At 36.2% G+C, this 25,566-nt stretch overlaps 1 protein-coding gene across 1 annotated transcript in view; it reads left to right on the forward strand.

The window, feature by feature from the left end:
- The window catches only part of NUDCD1 (NudC domain containing 1), a 38,516-nt gene extending 13,383 nt beyond the window's left edge, over nucleotides 1-25,133 (forward strand). The window contains exons 3-10 of the mRNA XM_063170979.1: nucleotides 5,935-6,120; nucleotides 7,898-8,078; nucleotides 10,677-10,862; nucleotides 13,287-13,494; nucleotides 15,566-15,710; nucleotides 17,015-17,140; nucleotides 18,841-19,000; nucleotides 20,690-25,133. Of these exons, the coding sequence (XP_063027049.1) occupies nucleotides 5,935-6,120; nucleotides 7,898-8,078; nucleotides 10,677-10,862; nucleotides 13,287-13,494; nucleotides 15,566-15,710; nucleotides 17,015-17,140; nucleotides 18,841-19,000; nucleotides 20,690-20,982 (1,485 nt within the window). The 3' untranslated portion in view covers nucleotides 20,983-25,133. The remainder of the gene's footprint in view (nucleotides 1-5,934; nucleotides 6,121-7,897; nucleotides 8,079-10,676; nucleotides 10,863-13,286; nucleotides 13,495-15,565; nucleotides 15,711-17,014; nucleotides 17,141-18,840; nucleotides 19,001-20,689) is intronic.
- The last annotated feature ends 433 nt before the right edge of the window (nucleotides 25,134-25,566 follow it).

A 25,566-nucleotide genomic window follows, 5' to 3' on the forward strand; every position in this document is an offset into this window, starting at 1 on the left:
GAGAACCAGAAAAGGTAAAACTCACAGATTGAGGTAAGAACAGTTTAACAAGTTATATAAAGCAAAATATAATAATAATAACAACAAAAGTAATAATTATAGTGAAAGAGAGAGAAATAAACCAAGGGGAAAAAAAGTGATGGACAATACAGTTGCTCACCAGCACTGAGCAATGCCTGAGCAGTGCTGAGTTGTTTTAGCCAGTTCTTGATGGTATAATACATGGCTACAGACTCTCACCATCCCCTCATGCTTCTAAAGCAGGGAGCTACTATTACCCCAGTTAACCAACTAGTGAACAAAGAAACTCTGTCAAAAAGCTAATCTGACACAATGGGATTCTAATCTGACACAATGAGATTGATAGGAGGTTTTGTTTCATCTTCAAGGAAGTCCATCCTTTTCATTGTCAAAATGAGATTAGAGACTGTTCTTATAAATGCCTAAAGTTAAATTAGTGAACAGAAAGGTTGTGAAGAAGATTATTTCCTTTCTTGCCAATTGAAAGGAAATTTTTAAGGCTTTGTAGTAAAGATCATTTTTCATTTTTTTTAGGAGATTGAGTTCTGAAAATTCCCGCTCAACGCTGATGAATCTGATGTGAGCTTTAGAAGATTAGGTAGTTGATAATTTTTTATTTTAATTGCATCCAAAACTATTTGAAGCTTACTGTTAAAATTCACTTGAAGGCTGACAAAAGTGTGGTCTTTTGTATACAGTATAGCCCTGTAGTCACTATTAAGAGGAATGAGAAATGATGCTTCCTCTTTCTGTGATAAGATACAGAGGATTTTGACTTTTTTTTCCTAGGCTCAGTAATCATTGCTAGTTATAATGGAAAACTTTTCTACTTCATAGGAAAAAAATGCCTTTCAGTGAAATCTAAAAATTAAATAAAATGTGAGGAAGCCAAAATTTATTGTGTCTCGTGATTGTGTGATATTTGTTTTGGTTTGTTTGGGTTTTTTCCTTTTAATTCTTTCATTTCTCCCTTTCTGAATGTGTTATAAATTAGCAGAATAGTCCAAGGGGTATAGGGATACAACTGACACCAGAAACTGACCCTGAATGCTTCTAATAATTAAAAATTTGTGAATTTTCCATTGCAGGTTTCATAATCTTCTTGTAGCACACAGTAATCTCTAATATTAATTTAAGTAGGCCCAAAATGCAGGCTATCTGTTTGTTATCTGGTCTTTTTTTGCTGTTGCTTATTAAAATGGTACTTACCCAAATGCAGTTTCTCTTGCTTACCTTTCAGCATGTGTTAAGTGCACATCTGATTTTAGTAACATCTGGAAAATAGGAATGTTTTGAAATGCCCTCGAAGGCAGGATTCTTAATAAATGAGGCCGCTGCGCACTTTGCACGCACAGTGTGCTCCCTCTGTGTTGCATTCACGTGCCCAAGTGCAAAGGACTCTTTTGGAGATGGTCCTGTGTGTGTATATTTTTGCCTGCCTTATTTCACAGAGCAGAATGAGTAAGTTTCTTTTGCTAGAAGCAGATTATTTTCCCCAAGCTACTGATTGTTTGAGTGAAAATAGAAGGACAGAAGATGTTTAAATGATTTATGGCTGAATCTTCGAGGTCTATAATGAGAGACAGTTTTAATCTTGAATGTTTTCACTGCTATTTCTTGGTCTCATGCCTTACTACGTTAAAGATGGACCTGAGACTAAGAAACATTTTGCGTCACAGAATCAAAAATTACTTGTTTCCCACTCAGATTGGCAATACAAAAGTACTCTTCTGTTTGTGCTTCCTTTTACATACTTGTCAATATCTTCAAAACTGTCTCTGCAATATTTTTCAAATTTTGTTTTTCTATTTTTCCAAGTACATTTCTTTGTAAATATATTTTTATCTTAGTGACAGCAATGCTGATTTTTAGTAATGAGGGAAGAATTTTCCTCTTGTTAAACAGAGGTTTCTGACCTTCAGAAATAATTGTAGATCAACTGACTGGAAATGAGCCTAGTAAAATGAAACAAAATATAGTTTCATTGGTTCTATAACCATTTTTTATGTTTTCAACATGGTCTAATTGTTGTTGGATTAAGAAGATAGATGTGGTTTTAAAAGGGATTATCTCTAAAGATCAGTCAGGCATCTCTTTTTTTTCAGAAATAATTTTATTGTTCAAATACATGTGGGTACAATACCTTGTAAAATACCTATGAAACCCGTTTTATCTAATTTTGTTTCATATATGATACAAATATATAAAAAACACTCTGTAAATTAGGGGAAACAACCATAACTTCCTGAGAAATGTTCCCCCAAAGATATAGAAAAGAACAGGAATTGTTTTTCTTTGTTATTACTGGAAGACGTCTTTGAAGAGTGCAGATCAGATTCTGCAGTCAATGAATCTGTAAGAGGGACAAGGTGGTGAATATGGTGTGGGTTTGGATTTTTTAAATTATATTTTTTGTTTATTTTAGAATCTTAGAACAGCCCTGATGAAGGGATCTCAAAAGATCCTGTAGTCCAAGCTTTCATGGTGAAAGGAGCCTAGATGAGGTTATCTAGCACTCTGTCCAGATCTATCTTGAAAAACTCCAGTGGTAGAGTTTCTGCCATGTCCCTGGGGAGGTTGTTCCAGTCACTCCAGATTGTTCCAGATTGTTCTCATTATAAAAATTTCTCTTATGTCTAGATGAAACCTCTTCTAATGCAACTTTTAGCTGTTGTCCCTTGTCTTCTTGTGAAGAGAGAGCTCCTGATCTCTTTGTGGCTGCCCTGGAACCTGTGATGAGGTCCCCCTGAATCCTCTGCAGGGAGACGAAGCCTAACTCCTTCAATCTTCTCACACAGGGGAGATTCTCCAGTGATTTGATGGTGTTCATGGCTGTCCTTTGCACCTTTTCCAATCTCTCCATGTCTTTCAACATTACTCCAGGTGGGGCCTGACAACCACTGGGTAGAGTGGGATGATGACATCTCTTATCTCTGCTAGTGATACTTGTGCAGATGCAGCCCAGGATCCAGTTTACCCTTGGTGCTGCAGCATTGCCCTTCTGGCTCATGGTCAGCTTGTTATCCCTGTATCCCTCAGGTCCCCTTCATCAGGGTTTCTCCCTGCCACAGAGATCCTGGCCTGTTCTGAGCTCTCTGGTTGTTCCATCCCAGGTGCAGGACCATGCTTCTCTTTGCTTATTTTCCCAGTGTTCTTGCTGCCCCACTCTTCCAGGCTCTCTGGTTCTCTGTGCCACATGTGTTTCCCTTGTAGGCACACGTCTGCCTCATCACCTAGTTCAGTGTCATTAGCAAATGGGGTGAGGGGGCTTTCAATCCTATCATCCAGGAACCTTATTGTGTTCAGTGTGTGGGGCCTGGTGTCAATCCCTGAGGGACCCCGCTTGACAGACTGCCAGCCCATCTCATTTAACAGCTTCTTAGTTCAGTTGAAAAACTTCAAATAATTAAGTTCTATTTCAGTTATTTAACACATTATAGAGATGTGACTGTGATGTTGCTGAATGTCCAGTTTCCATCTTCTATTTTTCTGTGAGAATGTTTTGTTTGTGCTCTTAATACTGCTGCCTGATCTATTTCATAAGTAGCTGATCAAGCTGTATTGCTAATAAAGCATGTCCTGACTGTTTTTTAAACTGTGAAACCAAATTATTTTCAAATCATAAAGATTTTGTTAGAGTTTTCTTTTAACCTAACAAGCTTCTTGGGTATTCAGAGATTACTTCAACACAAGAAATGGGGGTAAATCTTAATCCTTAGCAGGCAGCAGCATGGCTGACATTCCATGAGCCAAATAATGAGCAGAAAGTCAGTCACAAAGCCTTATTCAGCAAAGAAAGAGCTGTATGTGAGAGTGAAGGCAGAAGATTAAGAATAATCCTTAAAAGATATGCTGGAAGACATGTCACTGTACTTAATGAAAACAGTTGGAAATCCAATTTTCAGCATGAAAGCAGGTTTTTTTTTCTGTTGGAATTATCAGGAAATTAAGAACACCACACAGAACTAAAGCAAGACTTATGGGAACAATTACTAGAAATACAGATGAAATTGTTAATCTAACATCCATTTTGCACTGTTATTGAATCAAGCTGATTTGTGTAACATTAACAGAGTAGGAAATTGATTTCTTTTTGTAAAATGTAGTGGTATGCATAATTTTTTTTAAATGTGTATGTGTTGATTGTTCACTGAAGAATTATGTCATCTGTGCAATTTGTTCACCTTAGTGTCTCTGTTTATTCCTGCTCAAAAGCTATCTGTAGTTCAGCTTTAAAAAGATTGCAGTGTGGCACTGCAACAGGATGCCAGATAAGCTTATCTTGACATGTAGTAGAATCATAGAATTGTTTAGGTTGAAAAAGCCTTTTAGGATCATTCAGTCCTCCCTGTCACCCAGCACTGCTAAGTCCATCACTAAACTGTGTCCCTAAGTGCCATATCCACACATCTTTGAAATATATCCATTGATAGTGACTGCTTGCACCAACTGCCCTGGGCAGCCTGTTTTATAGGGTTGTTTCCTTCTGTTGAGAAAATTTTTCCTAATATCATCTAAGCCTCTGCTGGAGCAACTTGAGGACATTTCCTCTTGTCCTGTCACTTGTTATTAGTGAGAAGAGACCAACCTTTACCTGGCTACAACCTCCATTCAGGTCGTTGTAGAAAACCAATAAACTCCTCCCTGAGCCTTCTTTTCTCCAGGCAAAACAATCCCAGCTCCCTCAGCTGCTCTGCTCCTCATAGGACTTGTGCTCCAGATCCTTCCCAGCTCCATTGCCCTTCTCTGGACACACTTCAGCCCCTCAGTGTCTTTCTTATAGTGCGGGGTCCAAACATAAACCCAGGACCTGAGGTGCAGCCTCACCAGTGCCAGCATAGAGGGACAGTCACTCCTCTAATCCTGCTGGCCACGCTATTTTTGATACAGCCCAGGATGCCATTGGCCTTCTTGGCCACCTGGGCACACATTGGCTCATGTTCAGATGCTATTGACCAGCACTCCTGGTCCTTTTCCACTGGGCAGCTTTCCAGCCACTCTGCCACCAGCCTGTGGTGCTGCCTGGGGTTGTGACCCAAGGGCAGGGCCCAGAACTTTTCCATATTGACCCTCATACCACTGGCCTTGGCCCATCAGTCCAGCCTGTCCTGACCCCTCTGCAGAGCCTCAGTACCCTCCAGCAGCTCAGCACTCCTGCCCAGTTTGGTGTCTTTTGCAAACTAAGTGAGGGTACCCTCAAATCTCTCGTGCAGATGATTGATAGAAATATGACACAGGACTGACCCCAGTACTAAGACCTGGGGAACACCCTTCGTGACTGGCCACCAACTGGATTTAATAATAATAGTATAGTATAATAATAATAGTATGATAGAAAAGTTATTTGAAAATGTGGTAGGAATTAGCACAGCTTTTGGTTGCTGGCTAATCGTAGGTGTTACTTCTCTTAACTTACTGAATAAAGTGACCACTCTAGAAAAGCTGAGAAATTATATTTTACAGTTGTGCAACAGAATGAGCTAAAATTATTTTAAATTTACAGGTGAGTTTCATGTACTAGTTTGAGTACGATGCTGTGGCTTTCATTTCTTTTTAAGTTTCCACATTTTTCCTGGGACTAGAATTATTTGAGGTAAGTGATTGTTATATAGGAATGCTAGGGGAAAATTAAAGCCTTTTTTAATGCAAAATGTAGTTACTGCTTAAAATTGAAGAAAAAGAGTGCAGAAGTACCAGTTAGAAAACACTCATAGAAGTCAGTTTGATGAATTTCCACCACCTTTTCCACATAAGTGAGAATTATGCTTGCTGCCCACTTTTTTCCAAATATGCATAATGGTGCACAAAACTGGTACATTGCTACTGAGATTTATTATTCTTAATTTGCCTGTAATTTTTACTGAAATTAATAAACACTTCATAAAGTCTTAGTTCATGACTGTTTGTTTATAGGACACTGCTCTGCAAAAACCAAGAGAAGTTTTCAGGCTACCTACAGACTTGACTGCGTGTGATAATCGCCTTTGTGCCTCAATGCATTTCTCATCCTCCACGTGGGTTACCCTCTCTGATGGTACAGGAAGACTGTATTTAATTAAATCAGGCAAGCGTGGAAGCAGTGCATCTGAAAAGTGGGAGGTATGTCCTGCAATAAATAACATATTTAGGAACAGTAAATATATTCCTGTCAAAGTTATCTAGCTACATTAATAATGGTGTTCGTTATTCTGCTTGGACACAGCAAATACAATTGTTACATTTCTACCTGAAGCTGTGAGTCTCATGGTCTGTGGTTAGTTCCTTTTTGTTTATGAAGATGTATCTGGTAAAAAGTGCCTTCATTTTGTATCTGTTTTCTTTCCTAGAGGGTAGTTTCCTAAGAAACCACAGATGTTTTAGTATTGACAGAATTGTAGGTGTATATACTGAAGTGGAAGATTTCAACATGATGGATTAGCTCCTTTCTCTACATCTTTTGAGAGTTCAGTAAAGGAAATTGATCATCCTTTTTTTAGATCCTTGGTAATAAATACCATCTGGTTTTTATTTTGTGTGAGAATGACACATAAATAAGTTACATTGAAGTCAGTGTAAAAAAATACAAGGTTTATATTTGAAGTTCTGTCATCATTGAAATTGACTTGTTGAGTATGTACAGCATGCAGTGGTTTAGAGTTGTTTAGAGTAATATCACAACCCTTTAAATCCTCAAACTTTGTCAGGTTTCAGTAACAGCCAGATTGAGTCTACACTCATTCAACTGCTGCAGCTTGAATTCTTTATAATTTATCCTTTCATTTGTTCTTTCCTTTTCATGTGTTAATCTTCTAGCAAACAATGCTTCTTTTCTTCTTCTCTGTTATTTGGATTAATTTTGTTTTTTTCTTCAGTTTTTTGCTGAATTAGTACTTTTTGAAAAAAGCTGGATTGCATGGTTTTTGGATTTAAAACTTCCAGCTATAGGTACCAAATATTTCATATTATAAGATATGGACTCCTTCTGTATGAAATTAATGAAATAATTTTCATATTATATAAATAATTTTTATGAATTAATGAAATTTATAACTTTAAGTTCATAATTAATGACATTTTATATTCACAGTGGTGCCTAATAGCCTTTCAGTATGACAGTAATAGTTATTCTGCCTACCTAATTCAAATATTGGAGGGACTTTTCCAATCCATGTACATAAATAAAAATTCAAGAACTTCTACCCTAGCTTCTCCTGAACATGAATATTATTCTCCTTCATTTCATTATAGCTTTTTGTTTCTTACTTTATAGAGGAGGAAAATGGGATCTCTTGCAAAGCTAAATAATGGCACATTTGGTGATTGAACACTGGCAATGATGCTTTGGACCTTTGTCTTCTTCTTTCCTTGAAGAAGACATAAAAGTCCTTTATGGTCCTTTCCTTCTACATTCCTTGACATGTAGACATGTAGTCAAGGTCTACAGAGATTTTCAGAACGTTGGAGTATCTAGAGAGTTAGTGAGAGCCTTGGGGAAGTGCCTGCCTTTTCATCTTGAATGTGAGACTGTTTGCCCAGTTGATAGGCAATGTTTATGGACCCTCTTGTTCTCATCAGTTGCTGTACCTCTGTTTATTGCAGTGCTAAACAGCCACAATGAAGATAGGTTTGGGGATCTTTGTGCTTTGTTTAATGGGCTCTTATAATGGCTATTCAATATAAACAATAATGTTTACAAACATTTCAGTACAGTAGCTTGATAGCCACAGAAGGAGGAACCAGAAATGTGTGACATTTGTGGGTTCTTGTTGGCAGAGAGATTTGTGGAAGACAAATTGTTACTAATTTGACATTCACCAAAATTCTTCCCTGCTTTCTGTAAAAGAGCAAGGCTTCCTGCTTTAACTGTCTGACTTTTTATTATGTTTTTGTCTTCTAGATTGTGTTTAATGAAGAACTAGGAAGTCCATTTATTGTAGCACACAGTGTTTCATTTGTGAAAGCTGATGCACACTCACTAGCTGTGCTGCTGCTTAGGGTAGAAAAAGATGAACTGGATACAAAAGGAAGTGGATTTCATGTTACTTTGGAATGGGTTACAATTGCAGAAGGAAAAGAGGGTAAGTGTTTTACATTTATATTACTGGTGAGTAATGTTTAAAAAAATAAAAATCATATTTTTAGTCTTTGTCTTAGAAGTTATTTTCCCACAAGTTCTGATATTTCTTTCACACAGGTATTTTTTTCTTATATTTTCAGATCAAGTTATTGGTTGTAGACCTAAATTTTGACAGATATTTGGAAAACAGGAAGTAAAGTTTTGCACTTGTGTCATTAAGATAATTAGAAAACAGGATAGCACTTTACTTGAATGTTATGAAATACTATTTCTGTTTAGCTTGGTCTTGTACAATCGAGGTTATATGGAACGATTTCTAACCAATGTCTGTAGTATTTTTTTAAATATTGTACAGCTGGATATGGGTCTTTGGTTGGTTTTTTTGTTGCTGTTGGTTTTTTTAGCTTCCAATTAATGATGTATGGAGTTGGAAGTAGTATGAGATAAATGTAAGACCTGCAGCATAAAAAATAAATACTGCATATTCTACGTTTTCCTGCAATAGGAGTATGAAATTATTCCATTAATTTTAGACTAACACATTGAAAACATACTAGTTAGTATATTAATACCTATTAATTAATATTTTATCCTAATAAAGTTTTACAAATTATTCTTTACATATTCAATATGACCGTATATATGTGCATTAAATATTATTATTTAAATGAAGGATACAAGACCTCATGTGTCACTGATTTAAAGTTGTGTGGATTAAGTTAATAGACATTCTTGGAATGACTGATAGGGTCTTGCTGATTATGTTTCAATAAATAAAATTTTGGTGCTGACATAAACAAGATCTTTAACTGTTGAACTAAATAGTTGAGGCCTACTGTGATGTTATTAGCCAAATGTTCTTCTGTCTCCTGCATACATAGTATGGATAGTATAGCATGGGATAGAATAGTTCATTTGGAAGTGACCTACAACTGCCAAGTAGTCCATCTGCCTGACCAGTTAAAGCCTTGTTAAGAGCGTTGTCCAAATGATTCTTAAACACTGTTAGATGGGGCTTTGACCATCTCTCAAGGAAGCCTGACCCAGTGTTTAACTGCCCTCTCAGGACATAAATGTTCCTGATGTCGAGTCTGAACCTCATCTGGCGCCGCTTTGAGCCATTCCCAATATGTCCTGTTACTGGATACCAAGAGGAAGAGCTCAGCATTTCAGTCTCCACTTCCTCTCCCTAGGAAGACTGTGCAGCAATGAGGTTGCCCCTCAGCCTCATTTTCTCCAAACTAGACAAGCCTGAAGTCCTCACCTAGTGTTTACAGGATATTTCTTTCCAGACCTTTCACCATTTGTGTTGCCCTCAGTGGCTTTAGTTGTTTCCTGCTGTTGAAACCTTGGATGATGGAAATATTTCTCAGAAAGCCACACGAGACTAAATGCCTAATGCTTTTGTGGCAAGCTCAACAAGAGAAAGAAACCTCTGAACATTACTGTTTATAATTTAGAAGAAAAACTTAATCAGTAACACTGTCAGTATCTGAGGACTGTTACTCATGAGAGCACCAACACAGACTTTTATTATATTTTTTTAATACTGTACACTTTCATAAAAAATTCTTTTTTACATTGTGTGTTTTATAACTTATGACAAATATTCTTGGAATCCCTTAAAAGTGGATTTAAAATCTTTCAATAAGTTTTGCTAGTTCTCCAGCATTTCCAGAGAACAAAAAAATGTTTGAAATGACTGTCAGTAGAGATGCAAATAACAAAATTCAAAGCAATCTTTAATTATGAAGAGAGAAATAATTTTTTATTTCATTTAAAGAAACATCTCACAAATCAGACTGATCAATGAACCAGTCTCAAAGACAAAAGCTGTTTTGAGGAATTACAATACTCTACAATCTCTTTCATCACTAGTCAATTGCTGTTGCTTGCCTTTTCTTGAAACTCTCTCTGTGAATGCAGTTTATCAAATCAGATTTTAGTAAAAGTAAGTAGTTAAGCAACAAGCCCTTTCTTAAATTACCAAAATCTGTGCTTCATCAAAGCAAAACCTTAAAACATGGGTATATCTCTTGACACCAACAAATGTGAACTCTCTGCCCTGTTTGGCAGACTGGACAAAGGGATCACTCACCACTATTGTGTTACCAAAGAGTAGAAGAATGGAAGGATGAAAATAAGTCAGAATGGGGACAGTGGTTAGGTCTTTTCATATATTCTGTGGTACTTCAGAGGACTGTAACAAAGGTGTACCCTTCCACAGCTGGTTTTCTTTCATTAACCAAACTTTTGGGAATACTTGCTGTAAAGGCTTGAAGTGAGGAACTGCCATGCTGCTTTATGAGATTCAGAAAATGTGACATGCTTAGCTTTCTTCTGACCTTCTCTACAATAAAAATATTATTTGTACAGAGGATGTGCTGGGCTAGCTGTGATCAGCAAAGACATTGTAAGAATAAAACTCAGTCTTAGATTAATCCAGTACAACTGGATTAATCTGGAATGGAAATGGAAAACCATGGTACTGTGATTTAACAGTTAGGATTGCATAGTATTTTTAAATGTAACATGTTCCTTAGGTAATAATTTGTCTTCTGGAAATATATTATGACTTTTTAAAAATTCTGTTTTATAGGTGATCATAGGTACGAAATCATTAAAAGGAGAGTTTTGCAAGGAAAATCAGTCCCCCATTATGCAGCAATAGAGCCAAGTGGAGATGGTCTAATGATTGTTTCCCACAAACCATTCACATTTATGCAAAGTGAAAGTGACAAATTAGAAGAAAATGATGATGCAAAAGTATCAAATGAAAAGAAAGGTAAGACTTAGTCTGACAGGTTATGATAGGCTGCTTTCTTCTTTGACTTAGGACATATCATTGGTTTAGCATTTGTTTGGAAGCTCTGGCAATGAAAGTTTTAATATCTATCTTATGGACAGATTGATTTTGTTTGTTTGCTTTTACTTGTGGCAGTTTTATTGTGCATAAACCTATATCAGGTGCAATTTTTTGGACAGGAGACACTTAAAGAATTTTGTTATCTTAAAGAAAAAGATATTTTGCAGACAGATGTATAATAAGTTTTTGATATTAGTTGGATTACTAATGCCTAAATTTAGGCATCTATTTGAAGTACTCAAATTAAGAAACCAGTCTTCTTAGATGGGAGGGGGCCATGGACTTCCCCAAACTGTTGCTCATCAGAAAGCTTTTTGATATGTAATTTATTCCTGCCTCTCTAAAATTTAAATAATTATTTTGAAAAATCTTTTTAAAGAATGAGACTCCTGTAAAAGATTCTATTTGCTCCAGTGGGAAAGCTGTTCAGAAAATCTTCAACAAAATGCATTCATGCTTTTTTTTCTTTGCAATCAAAACAAAACCAAGTATGTAAAAACCTATTAATAGAGTTGTTTATTTCTAAGTATCACTAAGTTCTGTAATGTCTATGTTTATATAATTATGTTGGATTATTTTGTGTTTGATTTCTGTTTCTGCATATGAGGCATTGGTTAGTAAACAAATTCTAACAAATTCTCTCTAAGGATAGTAGCACAATCTTTGCCAATAGTGTGAAAATTTATTTGGAAAACAATACAAAAGGATCAAATTTCTGGAATGTGTTAATGTTAAACACTGACAACTGTGATATTGTACATGTAATTTTATTAAGAATAGTTTGTACATATAAGTCTTGAGTCAAAGGAGTTCTTCAGTGCACTGAGCACCTTTTGCTAACCCTAATGTAGGCTCTAGTTTTATTTGCACAGTTACATGAAATTGCAGGCATAATGGACTTTTAATATCAGATACAGTTTGTGTCAGTGTTCACAATTTTGAAGGCTGTCATGTCTCAGTAATAGTTTCTGAGGAAGTATAATTAAAGCACCTGTGACTGATCCATTGCAAGCAGGGCAGTTGTAACAAAGGGCAGCAGTGCAAGAGTCCTTCCAGAGTCACAGTTGCTGGTATGAGGCTTTGATCAGTGGAATCTTGGGTTGGATTCTGACAACTTGAGAGCTTTCAAGGGGAACCCATACTTTAGTTTTTCTCAAAATAGAAAGGTAACTTGTACAGGATTGCTTTTTAGAAAATATATTCATCTGTATTTGTATTTTCTGTGCATTACCCCTCATGCTGTCATAGCCTTCCTTTTGTATAAACATTTATCTTAAAAGGCCATTTCTTCTAGCAGTTTAGTAATCAGACAGCTTCTAAACACAGTAATAAAAGTCGATCTCTACCTCTGGGCAAGCAGTTCTATTTCATCTCCATTAGCTGGGGCAGATTAAGACTACTTAGTCTTATAAAATAATTTCTATTGAGTAGTCAGCATAGCTTCTGGCAAAATATGTAAGAAAAAATGTTCACATCTCTGAATGGTATGTACTTCTAACATGCAGTAGCTTGTCACAGAGTCACTAGGTTGGATGAGACCTTCAAGATCATCAAGTCCAACCCAGCCCTAACACCTCAACTAGACTATGGCACCAAATGCCACATCCACACTTTTTTTAAATGCATCCAGGGATAGCGACCCCACCACGTCCCTGGGCAGACCATTCCAGTACTTTATCACTCTTTACATAATAAACTTTTTCCTAATATCCAACCTATATTTCCCTTGGCACAGCTTGAGACTGTGTCCTCTGGTTCTGTCAGTGCTGCCTGGAGAAAGAGACCAACCCCCACCTGACCACAGCCACCTTTCAGGGAGTTGTAGAGAGTGATAAGGTCACCTCTGAGTCTCCTTTCCTCCAGGCTAAACACCCCCAGCTCCCTCAGTGTTCCTCACAGGGTTTGTGTTCCAAGCCCCTCACCAGCCTTGTTGCCTCCTCTGGATGCACTCAAGTGTCTCAGTATACTGCACCTGATGTCTCCTCAACCACATTATTAATCATCAATGTTTCATTGTATTTAAGTACGTTTTGCATTCCAATTTCATAATGCTACAGTAAGCTTTAGAGTAACAATTAATGTCCATTGTATAATTATCAACAAATTTGAATATAGACATGAATATAAATTACTTTCCAAATGAGGGGTACAAACAGATTTGGTTACTAAAAAGGTGTTTCTCTATTTAATGTTCAGAATATATTTTTTGTAAATTGTTCAGAGTAAAAGTTAACTTCCACTTTTTTAGAAACACACTTTCAGAAAATTCCATGTGTCTCAGCACTGAATGCTGTGGAATCCTTGTAACCTAGTTTGTGTTTTGCTGCGTGTTTCCAATTGTAGACCCTCTCTACTACTGGCAGCAGACGGAAGATGACGTGACCATAACAGTTCACCTGCCTCAAGACATCACAAGGGATGACATAAAAATACATTTTTCCCCTGATAATATATGTGTTACACTAAAAGACCAGCCTCCTTTCATGGAAGGAAAGCTCTATTCATCTGTGGACCATGAAAGCTGCACATGGATAATTAGAGAGGACAAAAGGTATTCTATATAAGTTTTAGGTTTTTTATTGATAGGAACTGATTTTAAAACACATACCATATCTGACTTCTGGCCCTTCTGGGATGGTCTCATTTAATGCTATACCCATGTCCCTTCTTGCAAGAATTTCTTTCTCCTGAAAACAGTTCACTGGCCTTTGCTATCTCAGTACTGTTTTTCTTTATCTAATTGTGAAAGTAATCCCTTCTTTTGCAGTTATTTTTCAGGAAAAAAACCCACCCAGTATGAAATATTAAACATAGATTTGTAAGAAGAGTAAACTTAATTGGTTCAACAGTTTTTTTTCACTAAATTTCAAGATTGATTAGTCTGAATGTACCTTATTGTATGTGTTAGTTTCTCTTCTACTTTCTACAAACAAGCATTTTAGTAATAATACAACTGAAATTCTTTAGGCATGTCTTATAAATTCCTTAATATATTTTCCTAAAAAATATATTATGTGAATTATAGAAAATTAATCTGTGTGAACTAATGCTGTAGACCTCAAATAGAAATGTTCCTGCTTTTATTTAAAAAGTAACTTTTAGGCTTTTCTAATTCTGAAATAAAAATATGAAAGAATAGAGAGGGTGCAAAAAAATAATTCAGAGCTCCCTATAACATATCTGGTTTTTCTTTGTGCATTGTCTGGTTTCATACTTTGCCTGAAATGAGCCATGTATTCACTCACCCACGCTGGTCTGGTTATCTCAGAGATATTCACACTCTTTAATGAACTCAAGAAGAAACATGTACACCACCAGGTGATCCACTCAACAGCTCATAGCTGTTTATCTAAAACAAAAGCTACCCTTAGAGTTGTGATTAAGGTTGGCTTTTTGCAGTTTCCTAAGGGTTAATTGTAAAGGACAGTAATTCTCAAAAAAAAATTAGAGGGACTAATATTTTTATATAGGTTGTACTATTACTGTATATTAAAATTTGACTGTGATTAAAATGTGTGAGGTTGTTGGTTTTTAGATATCCTGCTGAAAAATAACTCTGAATAACTTGATTTTTACAAGCTGAATAACTTGATTTTTTTATTACTCATTCCAGTGAGTGTTATTTTATGGATATCAGGCTTTTACTTTAATGAGAAAGGGTAATCCATACTTCAGTGTAATAAGTAGTACTCAGTTCTTAATGTTCATACTGCAACAGTGATATAAATCTATTGATTAAAAGTTAAAAACTTGCTCCAAATGTCTTCTGTAAAAGAATGCTCTTCCTAGTACCAGTGAAATTGTTTCAGAGTTCACTGAATAGGTGCTCCTATGGTGCAGTAATTAGTAACTTAAAAGGTTTTCTGTCAGGAGCACTACAGCTGTCATTGCTGTAGAACCTGTAAGTGTATCTAAAAAGTGAGTATGATAAAATTGACTTCAGTTTTACCATTATGTCTGTGTGTTTGTTTAACACAGTATTTAAATGGAATTACCATGTTGGTGCATCAGGTTGTGTCTTAATTTTCATTTACTTAATTAGTTATTCCCAATAGTTTAGTGATTATACTGGGTTCTCTTTGTAGTTGTTGGGTTTTTTACTTGTTATGGAAATCTTATCTCTTCTGAGATATTATTTTAGAAAGACAGTATAGATGATTAGTTGAGGTATTATTCCTGAGGTCTATAAAATACAAATCTTTTTGTCCCAGATGTTATTTAGAGGTAGGGCACACTTAAGTAGCCCTAGGAACTCCTGCTTATGTTTCAAATAAACCTCTGTAGTAAAATTCTGACAGTCTTTGAATAGATTGCTGTACAAGTGATTTCCTGCCATATTTTAAATATTTTAATGAGACTGCTTCAGGATAAATTACGCTTACATTGAAAAACCTGAGGTTTGTGTATTAGAAATTGCATCCTTGGTCTGTTTTTCTTAAGAATATTTTTGTTAGAATAATTTATTTTATAATTTGAATGCTAATGGTTTCTGCTATGTGATTTTCCTTATTAATTCAGTTTGAGGAGAAGTGCTCTTTTGTACATTTAGAGCTTTTTGACTAATCTGACAAATGGATGTAGTGTTTTCATGTGCTACTCTTTGTCTTCTCTTTGCATTTTAGTTTGGAAATCTCTCTGATTAAGAAAAATGAGGGATGTCGGTGGACAGAGCTAATCATTGGTGACACAAGAGGGGAATTCATTATGGACCCCTCCCAGTGCTCTGAAATAGCTGAAAGCCTGATGCATCTTACCTCTGAAGTAATGGTAAAGAGTCAAGAATCAAACACTTAAAATTCTTGTGCTTTTGCATGCTGTCTTTTCTTGCTACCTAATTTGCACTGCGTTGACTCAGGTCATCAGTTCTTTTACTGTTTATTCATTTTTAATTGAAACTGTAACAAACTACTGGCACTGGAGTTGTGAATGTACTTTGAACAGTAAAACCATCTTCAAGGGGGACTGAATTGAACTTGTATGATGGTGTCTGTGCACCAAACAGAAGCCTGATTTAACACTGAAAATAAACTTTGTTCCCACCATTTAGGGTGTGGCAGTTTGTTTAAGAGCAATTAATGAAAATATTTTGAAAGATGTCTGTTTCTTGTTTATCAATAAGTTAGCAAAACTTTTTTACTGTCTTGCTAAGGATACTGTACTTGACCTACAGAGTGTAAATGACATGTTTAAAAGGAAAATTTAGGAAACTGTAAACATGGCTCATGAACTTTCTGGCATTTTTGTTATACAGGAAGGCTACTTAAAGTGAAAGGTAATTTTTAGCTGATATTTTCTTGATACTTTTTAATTTGAAAATGGCATCTCATCTGAAACCTGTGAATTGTGTCTCCCTGTGACTTTTGATGTATTAGGTTTGGATTATTACTTTGTTTTTAGTAAGGCTGAAAAGTGTTATTAAAACAAATTCTATGTAGTACTTCAGATTGACTTCTCTCTACCTCAGTATTTGTGAGCAAGATATTGTACTATATCTTTTGACCTTGGTTTTTTTTTTAACTTTAAATTTCTTTTATTGTGTACTTCACTTCCTACTGAGCTTGAAGTGATGACTTTTTAATCATAAGTTTTCATTAATTTAAAATAGATTTTAATAAATTAAAATTAATAGCAAAACTAAAATGTGTCATGTATTTAGAGCTGCTTATAAAATTAATTAATCCATTTTTAATTGCATTATTGATGGCAAGATGAAAGAAGCTTACACTGATGTACATTTACTAATTGTGCATATGTTTTCAGGATTGTATGCTTTTGCTACTTGGAGAATTATTTGGAATAATTTGGAATTTGTCGTCCAGGTTTTAGTGACTTATGTACTTTCCTCAAACTGAAATTGATTTTATTGCACCTACCACTTCTGCTGTCCTCCACAGCAGAAGTCGTTTTATTAATTTTGAGTAATTACATAATAGCTTAATCTTTCAGTTTGTATGGATATGCAAATAATTCTTCATGTTCAATTGTTCTTTAAGTTGTTTTTTTAATTGTAAAAAGGATTAATTTTTTTTTCAATTGTTTTGATTTTCAGTGTAGTTCATTCTTTTTTTCAGAATCCAAACCCAGATAAGGAAAAGCCACCTTGTAATGCTCAAGAGTTAGAAGAATGTGATGCTTTTCTTGAAGATGGCGCAAGCTTGTGCAGATTTGATGGTGATAGCTTGAAAATCACTCATATAGTAAGTACTGCAAATTATTATAGAAATACTTTAAAACTTTTTTTGTTTGGAAATTGACCTCTATTATCAGTACAAAAATTTGTAGACTCGTGAAATCGCATAAATTTCTCCCATAATATCAAATCACAGTAGCAACAGAAAATGCCAATCTAGATATGTCCTTCAATGTCATTTTAATATAAAAACAAAGCTCCTTTTGTTCTCATTAAAAAAAATACATATACTTTCACAAGTGAGCCATTTGAAAAAGCAAAGTCATATCAAAGTAATTATAAGGAAATGGTCCTTTTCAGTGCCATAAAATTCTTTAGATTACTTAGTTTGCATTTTCCTCAGTAATTTTCGGACAGCCTGGTAGAAACCTGACCTTTTTTACTAAGAAGCTGGAGCATAGATCACTATGTAGTACTTCTTTGTCAATCACACTGAAAATAACAGACTGGGGGCAGAATGCTTCATTAACGAGCTTAATCTGAGTTGTAAGCAGCCCTGACTAACAGTAAGCTAGGATTTGATCTGGGCTGTTGCCTAGTGTTGGAAACAACAAAATCATATGAAAGCATTACAGATTAACTCTTTGTTGTGGAGTTTTTTGGGGTTGTTTTTTGAAACTGGATGAAAGCAAAAGCTACATCGTGGTTGTAGCATGGTTTGGGTTGCCTACTAAGTTGTGCAGCCTCTGTCCTTGATATTTTCAAGACCAGACTGGATAAATTTCTAACTAACTCAGCCTAAACTACTGCTTCTCACACTGAACAGTAAGAAGTGCCCCAGAGACATTTCACATACCAGGAGGAACATGAGCTCATAACAAAAGGGGTGCTTTTGTGTATCACAAAAGGCTGCTTTCTAGCAGGCAGCAAGACATAGTGGAGCAAGTCTGAACTCCAGGGTGCTTGTAAAGAGTTCTTAAAATGGGTGGCATAAAAGTAATTCAAAGGTTAATGTGTTTAAAGCATTATGGTCAAAGGACAGTTGCTGTAGGTAGGAAATACTAATTTCAGCCTCTTCTATGGGAACTTGCAGTTTTGGTCCTTGTTAGAATATGTGGAAATATGAGTGTTTCAGTATATTCTTCAGCATACAGGACTATATTTTCACTTTGATTTAGTTCTTCTTTCAAGCTGTTTGGGTTTAAAATTATGGGACCTTTTCCTTCAGAAATGAGGCTGGTACAGCTTTTTACCCACAACTCTATTGAAGAGTGTGCTAATTTGAAATTTAGTAATTACTTGATTGCAAGAAAATTAAAAAATGTTGATCATCAGTTTAGTATTCTAACTAATCCTTGTTTCAGTGCTTGCCAGGTTTTACCTGGGAGGGACAGTGTTTCCTTCCCTGTTAGCCCTGAAGAAAACCAGATGTGATTACTTAGAGAGAATCTTTTCCTAACATGAGAAGTTGTAGGTTAGGATCTATCCTAGAAAACCATTTCTGCACAAAACACATTCTCATTTGCTTGTGTAGTGGACATAATGTTTCTCTGAATAATACTCCAACAAACTTAATTGCATCTCCTTGAAATCTGTAAGGCACCTGTGGTGTATTGAGCTGTTGATCAGTGGGATGTAGCATGATGTGTTCAAACATTTTGTCAAGTAACAAACATAAAACTGTTGATCATCTAACTTTGGCAGTATGTGTAACAGAGTTTGCTATTTGTGCTTTGAATCAATATTTTGTATTTGTTTTGTTTTCAGATTAATCTTGGAAGTAATCAGTATCTTTTCTCAGTTGTTGTGAATCCCAAAGAAATGCCATGCTTCTGCCTGAGGCATGATGTAGATGCTCTTCTCTGGCAGCCTCACTCTGACCAACCAGAGAATATGTGGGAACACATTGCAACTTTTAATGCTTTGGGTAAGAAATTAACTTCTGTGTCACACACACCTGAGACTTTTCTGTGCGAATGCTGCTGGTATGGCTTATGTTGATATTTCACTTTAGTAAATCTGAATTGAAAGTTTCTATAATTCTGTTGGTAGCAGCATGGTAGCTTGTTGCACATAGGTAAAACCTTATAGAAGAGAGGCCTTGTAAGACATGGCTTAGACCTTGCTGTTCTGGCTAAGCTAGCCTGTTAAGTTCCCATGAGAAAAGAATCATAAAAATGAGAATCAGTTTGCATAACAATATATTTTTGTAAGAAGAGAGTTTGTACCTGTGAAAACAAGAAGTCTACCCATGAGAATCTGTGAAGGAAATATGTAAACTGTCTAGAAAGAGGGAGGTTTGGTGGAGATGTACACTGGCCATTTACTGACCAGTGAACTGAGTTTCAGTGGATTGTTAACCACTTGGAGGCAAACACAGTGCCTTCTGATACCATGTAAAAATGAGCTGTGTGCAACAAAAATTCTGCTATTAGGCACAAAGAAAGAAGTTTCTCATCTTATTTCTATCTCTAACATGAGGTCAACAGCAATGGTAGCTTAATTTTAGAAATAAGAGAACATAGAAATGACATGTTTGTGCCCTGGGAGGAAGACAAGCCTTTTCAGACCATGTATAGAATGTAAGCACAGAACTGCATAGTAAAAAAGGAGAGTTCCTTGGATAAGTGACTTGAGTTAGAGACTGAAAAGCAAAATCACTACCTTAACATTCACACAGACATTGTCAGGGCAATAGATGCAGTTAATTGATCATGTGTCTAGGTCTGTGTAATCTTACGGTAAGGTGTTTTAATAAGTGACCTTTAGATTTTTCCTGTCTTGTTGACCCATGTGATAATCATTGGCTTACATTTTTCAATGGAAGTGAAGCAAATAACTTCCCTAACAGGGAAGGAAATGCTTGCAGAAAGATGGTAGATCACTTTGCAGAATTGCATCTCAGTTCTCTTTAGAAGTGTGAAAGGAAATCAGTCTGAATTGAGTCAATTTGATACTAGAGTCCTGTAATGAAAGTGGAAAAGGGAGGTTTTGGTTTGGTTTTTTTTTCTGAGTGAATATTAACAGAAACAGTGTGTTAAAAAGTATTTTTTTTTTTTTAGTGAGTTCTAAATCGAAGATAGATTTTAGGTGTCTGTTCTAGATTAGATAGGCTCAGAAATCCTAATTTTTAAATGTAATTCCACACTGGGAGATGAAGAGAGAGAAGAGATTTATTGTACTTGGACCACTAATATTGGGCCAAGATTGCCCATATGGACTGTGTCTGTGGCCTTATGGTCCTGCTGAGAAAATGAACGACCTTGTGAGGCAGAGAGGAGACAGATGTGGGAAGAGTATCTTGCTGTGCATATGTATCCAAAACACCAGTTAACATGAGGTATGTGGGAATTGTATATTGGTATTAAACTGGTTAATGCATCCCTTCAGAAAGTACTGGCTGATGTAATAAGAGTAGTTTGGTGGTTTGGGGTTTTTTTTTGTTGATGTTAGCTTTTGTTGGTTGGTTGTTCTTGTTGTTTGTTTTCAGGGTTTTTTTTTTGTTACAAATTGCGTATTATTTTTTTAAGTTAAGCTTGGGTTTTTATCAGCCAATTAAAGTTCTGTTGAAACCAATCTATTACTTATCCCTTCTACTTGGTTTTGGGCTATACAGGTTATGTCCAAGCATCAAAGCAAGACAAGAAGTTCATGGCTTGTGCTCCAGATTACTCCTACGCTGCTCTTTGCGAGTGCTTGCGAAGAGTTTTCATCTATCGCCAGCCGACTCCTCTGGCCACGGTTCTCTACAACAGGAAGGAAGGAAGACAAGTGGGACAGGTTGCTAAGCAGCTGGTAGCAACCCTGGAAGCCAATGATCCTATCTTAGGCTTTCAAGCTACGAGTGAGAGATTATTTGTTCTCACAACAAAAACCTTGTTTTTAATAAAGGTGAACTCTGGAAATTAATTATTCAGTGTGCTCTGCTGTAGTTTGTGTTAAGAGTTTGTTATAGAAGTGAATAGGTTGACGATCTGACAAGGTCAGTGCAATTTGCTGAAAATGACAAAGGGGATGTTTTACAGGGGAATCAAATTTCTTCATTAGAATTTTTCTGTAAGAAAGTGAGTTTTTGACTTTGCTGCCATGGAAGTAAGTTTTTTCAGAGCTATGGGAAAATGTCTTCTGCATTAACATCTTTGTCAAAGTAATTGTCGGATGCTGCTATTGCATAGGTGAATAGATTTATGCATTGCTTTTTCCAAGTGACTTTATTTGCTATACTTCTGAGTTTTGAGAATTTACTGCTGTTTTTAAATGCCACTGTTTACCTATGAAAAAAGTAGTCAGATAAAGAGTTAAAAGCATATGATATGCCAAGTAGAATGTATTATAAAGAAAAAATATCTCCAATTCAAATACGGTTGACCAAAAAACTTTTGATATTTGACATTCAGTAGTTTTGAGTGAAATGTGAGAGAAATGAATGGGGTATTATGTTTCTTACACAGGTAATAAAATGAAGCAAATTTACTGTATGTGCACATTTTAAATTATTGGTTTGGGACTTGTTTATACTTGCAGTAAAGTCTGTTCACATTTCTAGAATACGTTTTAATAGCTTCTTCCAGAAGCAAAGTAAGGGTCAGTACATGGCTGGCACTGATACATCGAGTGCTCTTAGTTAAGGTCTTGTCATACTCTCAGTTGTGCCATTTTCATTTGACTTTATACTTCATTTCAAGTGACTGATTTACAATGATAAAATAGAAAAAGGCTGACAGAAAAAGCGCTGATATTGTAACCTGGGATGGGACACTCAGAGGTGCTGCTTCTGCCTCAGATGCCACTGTAAATGCTGCATTGTCACTTAACTGTTCTGTCTGTGATGCCTAAGTCAAAACATGTTATATATGCAATGTAAGAATTTGCAATTTGCTCAGGCCAATGAGGATGCATTGGTTTAACAGACTGGTATGGTTAGTTGAGTTGAAAAGATGTATGTGAAGATTTTTGTTTCTTATTTTAAATTGGCATTGTCAATACATCGAAACCAAAGAGTCAGTTGTGACAGTCAGTCTACCCTGGGTTGGGTTTTTTCATAGTTGGCTTGCAAATCCATAACAAAGGATGCCTAATATGTTGTGTACTGACAAGAAAGTGCTGTCATCTGTGGTACCAAAGTACTGAGAGACACAAATAAAGGCAGCCTTTTAGTTTGCATCTCCCTACCAATATTATTTCAGAACTCTGTAAGAATCTATTGAGAGAAGAGTATTTCTTTAGTTGTGATTGTTTTGACTCTCTTGTAAACTCTGCAGATTTGTATCAGTGAACTGATTAAATAACAAGAGGAAGGCAAGCAGCTGTGGCTTGCAAAAACCATCCAAATGCAGAAGCTTTTCAAGGAACATGAGTTTCATTCTCCTCACAGCAAGGTTATATTGTATATCCAATATCGAAAAGCTTTTCTTTACTTTTAGCTGGGTAAGTTAAAACAGACTGGATTTGTAAACCTGGTTTCATCTGTCCTTTTAAAACTGTCTTGAAAATGCTTTTTGGAAAAGCTCAGTGAATGTATTACCATTTTTACTGTTTTGCATCTGAGTTTTATTTGTTGTCCAATAATGTCAATCAAGGTGGTAGAATTCCTGCGGAGGTCGTGTAGAAAAAAATATGTAGCTTATTACTTTGTAGCATAAATTAAGTGCTTTTAGGTGTATATGAATATTACTTAGTAAACTGAGGTTTAATATTTGGGGACTGAGAGTTAAGAATGTGATATTTGGGAAATGGGGGAATGAAAGAGTGAAGGAATCATAGTGAACGTGTCTTTGTCACTTCTGGTCTACTGCAGGCAGTTTCCTTATAGATGAGAATTTCAGCTGTTCCTTGTCAAATTCTTCCTGCTGTGAGTTACATGTCTGGAAATATGCTCTGCTCTCTCCTGCAACAGAGGAAACAGAGTCAAGTAAAATGGTTACCTATTCAGAGGTATTACAATATGCAATGACTAGAACTCTTATTCCAAATGTGTGTCTGTTTCAAGGGAGTTTTTGTTTGCATCTGGAAATAACTGAACACAGGGAAAATGTTCATTCCTTTTCCATGTTACTCATGTGTTTGCAATCATGTTTCCCAGGAACAATGTATCAAGTAGTCTCTCTCTTATTTTGCTTCTATGAAAGTCAAGGATATTTTAGAATTTAAATTATTTTTTACCTTGAGGAATGTGGAGTGCTATTGCGTAGCAAGCTGCTAAGCACCTGAGGCAGGGCAATCCCAAGCACAAAAGCAGGCTGGGCTGAGAATAGATTGAGAGCAGCCCTGGAGAAAAGGACTGGGGGGGGCTGGTGGATCAGAGGATGGACATGGCCCAGCAATGTGCATTTGTAGCCCAGAAACCCAAACATGTCCTGGGCTGCATCATGTGAAGCATGGCCTGTATGTCCAGAGAGGTGATTCTGCCCCTCTGCTTTGCTCTGCCCTGCTCTGCTCTGGTGAGACCCCCACCTGGAGAAATGCATCCAGCTCCGAGGACCCCAACACAACAGAGACATTAACGGGTTGGAGCAAGTCCAGAGGAGGGACACAAAGGTCATCAGAGGGCTGGAGAATCTTGACTAGGACAACAGGTTGAGAGAGTTGTGGTTTTCAGCCTGGGAAAGAGAAGTCTGGCAGACCTTAGAGCAGCCTCCTAGTACATAAGGGGGGCCTGCAAGAGTGTTGGAGAGGGACTTTGGACAAGTGCATGGTAGGAGAAGGGATAATGGCTTTAAACTGAAATTGAGTAGGTTTAGGTTAGACACTGGAGGAGACTCTTGAGGGTGTGAGTGGTGAGACACTGGACAAAGTTGCCCAGCGAAGTTGTGAATGCCCTATTCCTCAAAGTTCAGCACCAGACTGGATGGGACTTTGAGCAACTTGGTCTAGTGTGAGGTGGGGTTGGCAGTGGGGTTGGAACTAGATGATTTTTAAGGTCCCTTTCCAACCATTCTATAATAATTAAATTGGCTGCAAGCCACCAAGAGACACTCTCTATCAGCATTTCCTTTTCTGTGTCCAATTACAACTAAGGCTCATTTGTTCAGCATATCATAAATAGGCTTATGCAAAGTATAAAATGTGGATATTTTAAAGAGATGGTTTTCCAACAACCATGCTTCAATTTTTCTAGGATTTTTTTTTCTTGAAACCTTACTTTTTCTTCCTGAGAGGTCCCAATCACAATCTGTTTACAGAATTTCTGAGAAAATATTTGACTATTACAGGCTTACTTGGCTGTTACTGCATTATTTGATTTCAGTATTCTTTTTCAGTGCTTTCCTTGACTGCATGTTTGGAATGCTTGATGTATTCTTCCACAAGTTGTAATAAATAGAAGAAATTTTAAAATTTTAAAATTATTTTAAAGGATTTATATTAAATTCAAATGTATAGTCTTCCTATGCTACTGAAATAAAATAGAGAAATAGAAATAAGAAATTCTTTAAAATAAAACTTGTGTTAAGAAGTTTTCTGCTAAGGCAAAGTTCTAGCAGGTGTCTGCACTGCAGGGCCAGGGCTGTTGCCAAGACATGCACATTGTACTCCTTGTTTAGCTCTGTGAAATCCCCTGTACAGCCTTGCTAATGTTCCATTTCTGCCAACACACAAATTTACAGAGGTAGTTACTGGAGAGGGCTGATAAATATTCAGGTGTATTCTTGTGTTAAAGTACCCACTGTGCCTCTGATCCTGTCTTTTTTATGTACAAAATCCAAATGATCGGGACAAACCCTTCTAGATGCAAGAGAGAGACCTGTCCTTCCTTTCTTCCTCTCCCCCTACCTCAATATGGGTGCTTTTTTGCAGGAAAGTGAAGGAGAATAGGAAGGATTTGATCTGTTTGTCTGTCCTTTGTCAAATAGTGGCTTTTCATAATGAAACAAAGAGTAATAAGGTTAAAGCTTATATTTTATTTGTTTTTTGTGCTTTCTTTCATTAATGAGTTGTTAGAACTTCTTCATTTCCTTGCCTTCTGTCAATTTATGTTTTCTTTTCTCGTTATGCAGATTTGATGAACTTAAAGCCTGCAGTCAATCACATATTAGCCATATAATAAAAATTTTGGATTAAAATTTTGTGTCGTCAGTCCTATGTGCCATTTGTAACATATTTCTTGAAATCTGGTGGGCTTTGTTTCCCCTCCTCCCTATGCAATACATGTTTTTTTGTGCTATAGATAAAAGTCAGCAAGGTCTAAAAATAACTTGACATCTTCAACTTAGAAGAGCCAAGTATCAAGCAAGCCTTTTCATCAAGATTATTGCAATCATTTCAAACTCAAGGTATAGTCCCTTTTTCTTGGAGAAGTGTTTGTTGGAGTAATAGTTTTTTCTTTATAAAAGGTTTAAGGTCCTTCTGAAAAACTTTCTTTACACAAAAATCTTTGCCATGAAGTGGTAGCTGGATATCAATTAAAATAGATATAATTACCAGTTTCAGAGGCAAACCTGGAAAATATTTGTCATAGTCTTTACCAATCTAATGCTCTATGCAAAATATCCTTTT

This window comes from Melospiza melodia, chromosome 1 (genome assembly GCF_035770615.1).
Source record: "Melospiza melodia melodia isolate bMelMel2 chromosome 1, bMelMel2.pri, whole genome shotgun sequence".
Classification (NCBI taxonomy): Eukaryota; Metazoa; Chordata; class Aves; order Passeriformes; family Passerellidae; genus Melospiza; species Melospiza melodia.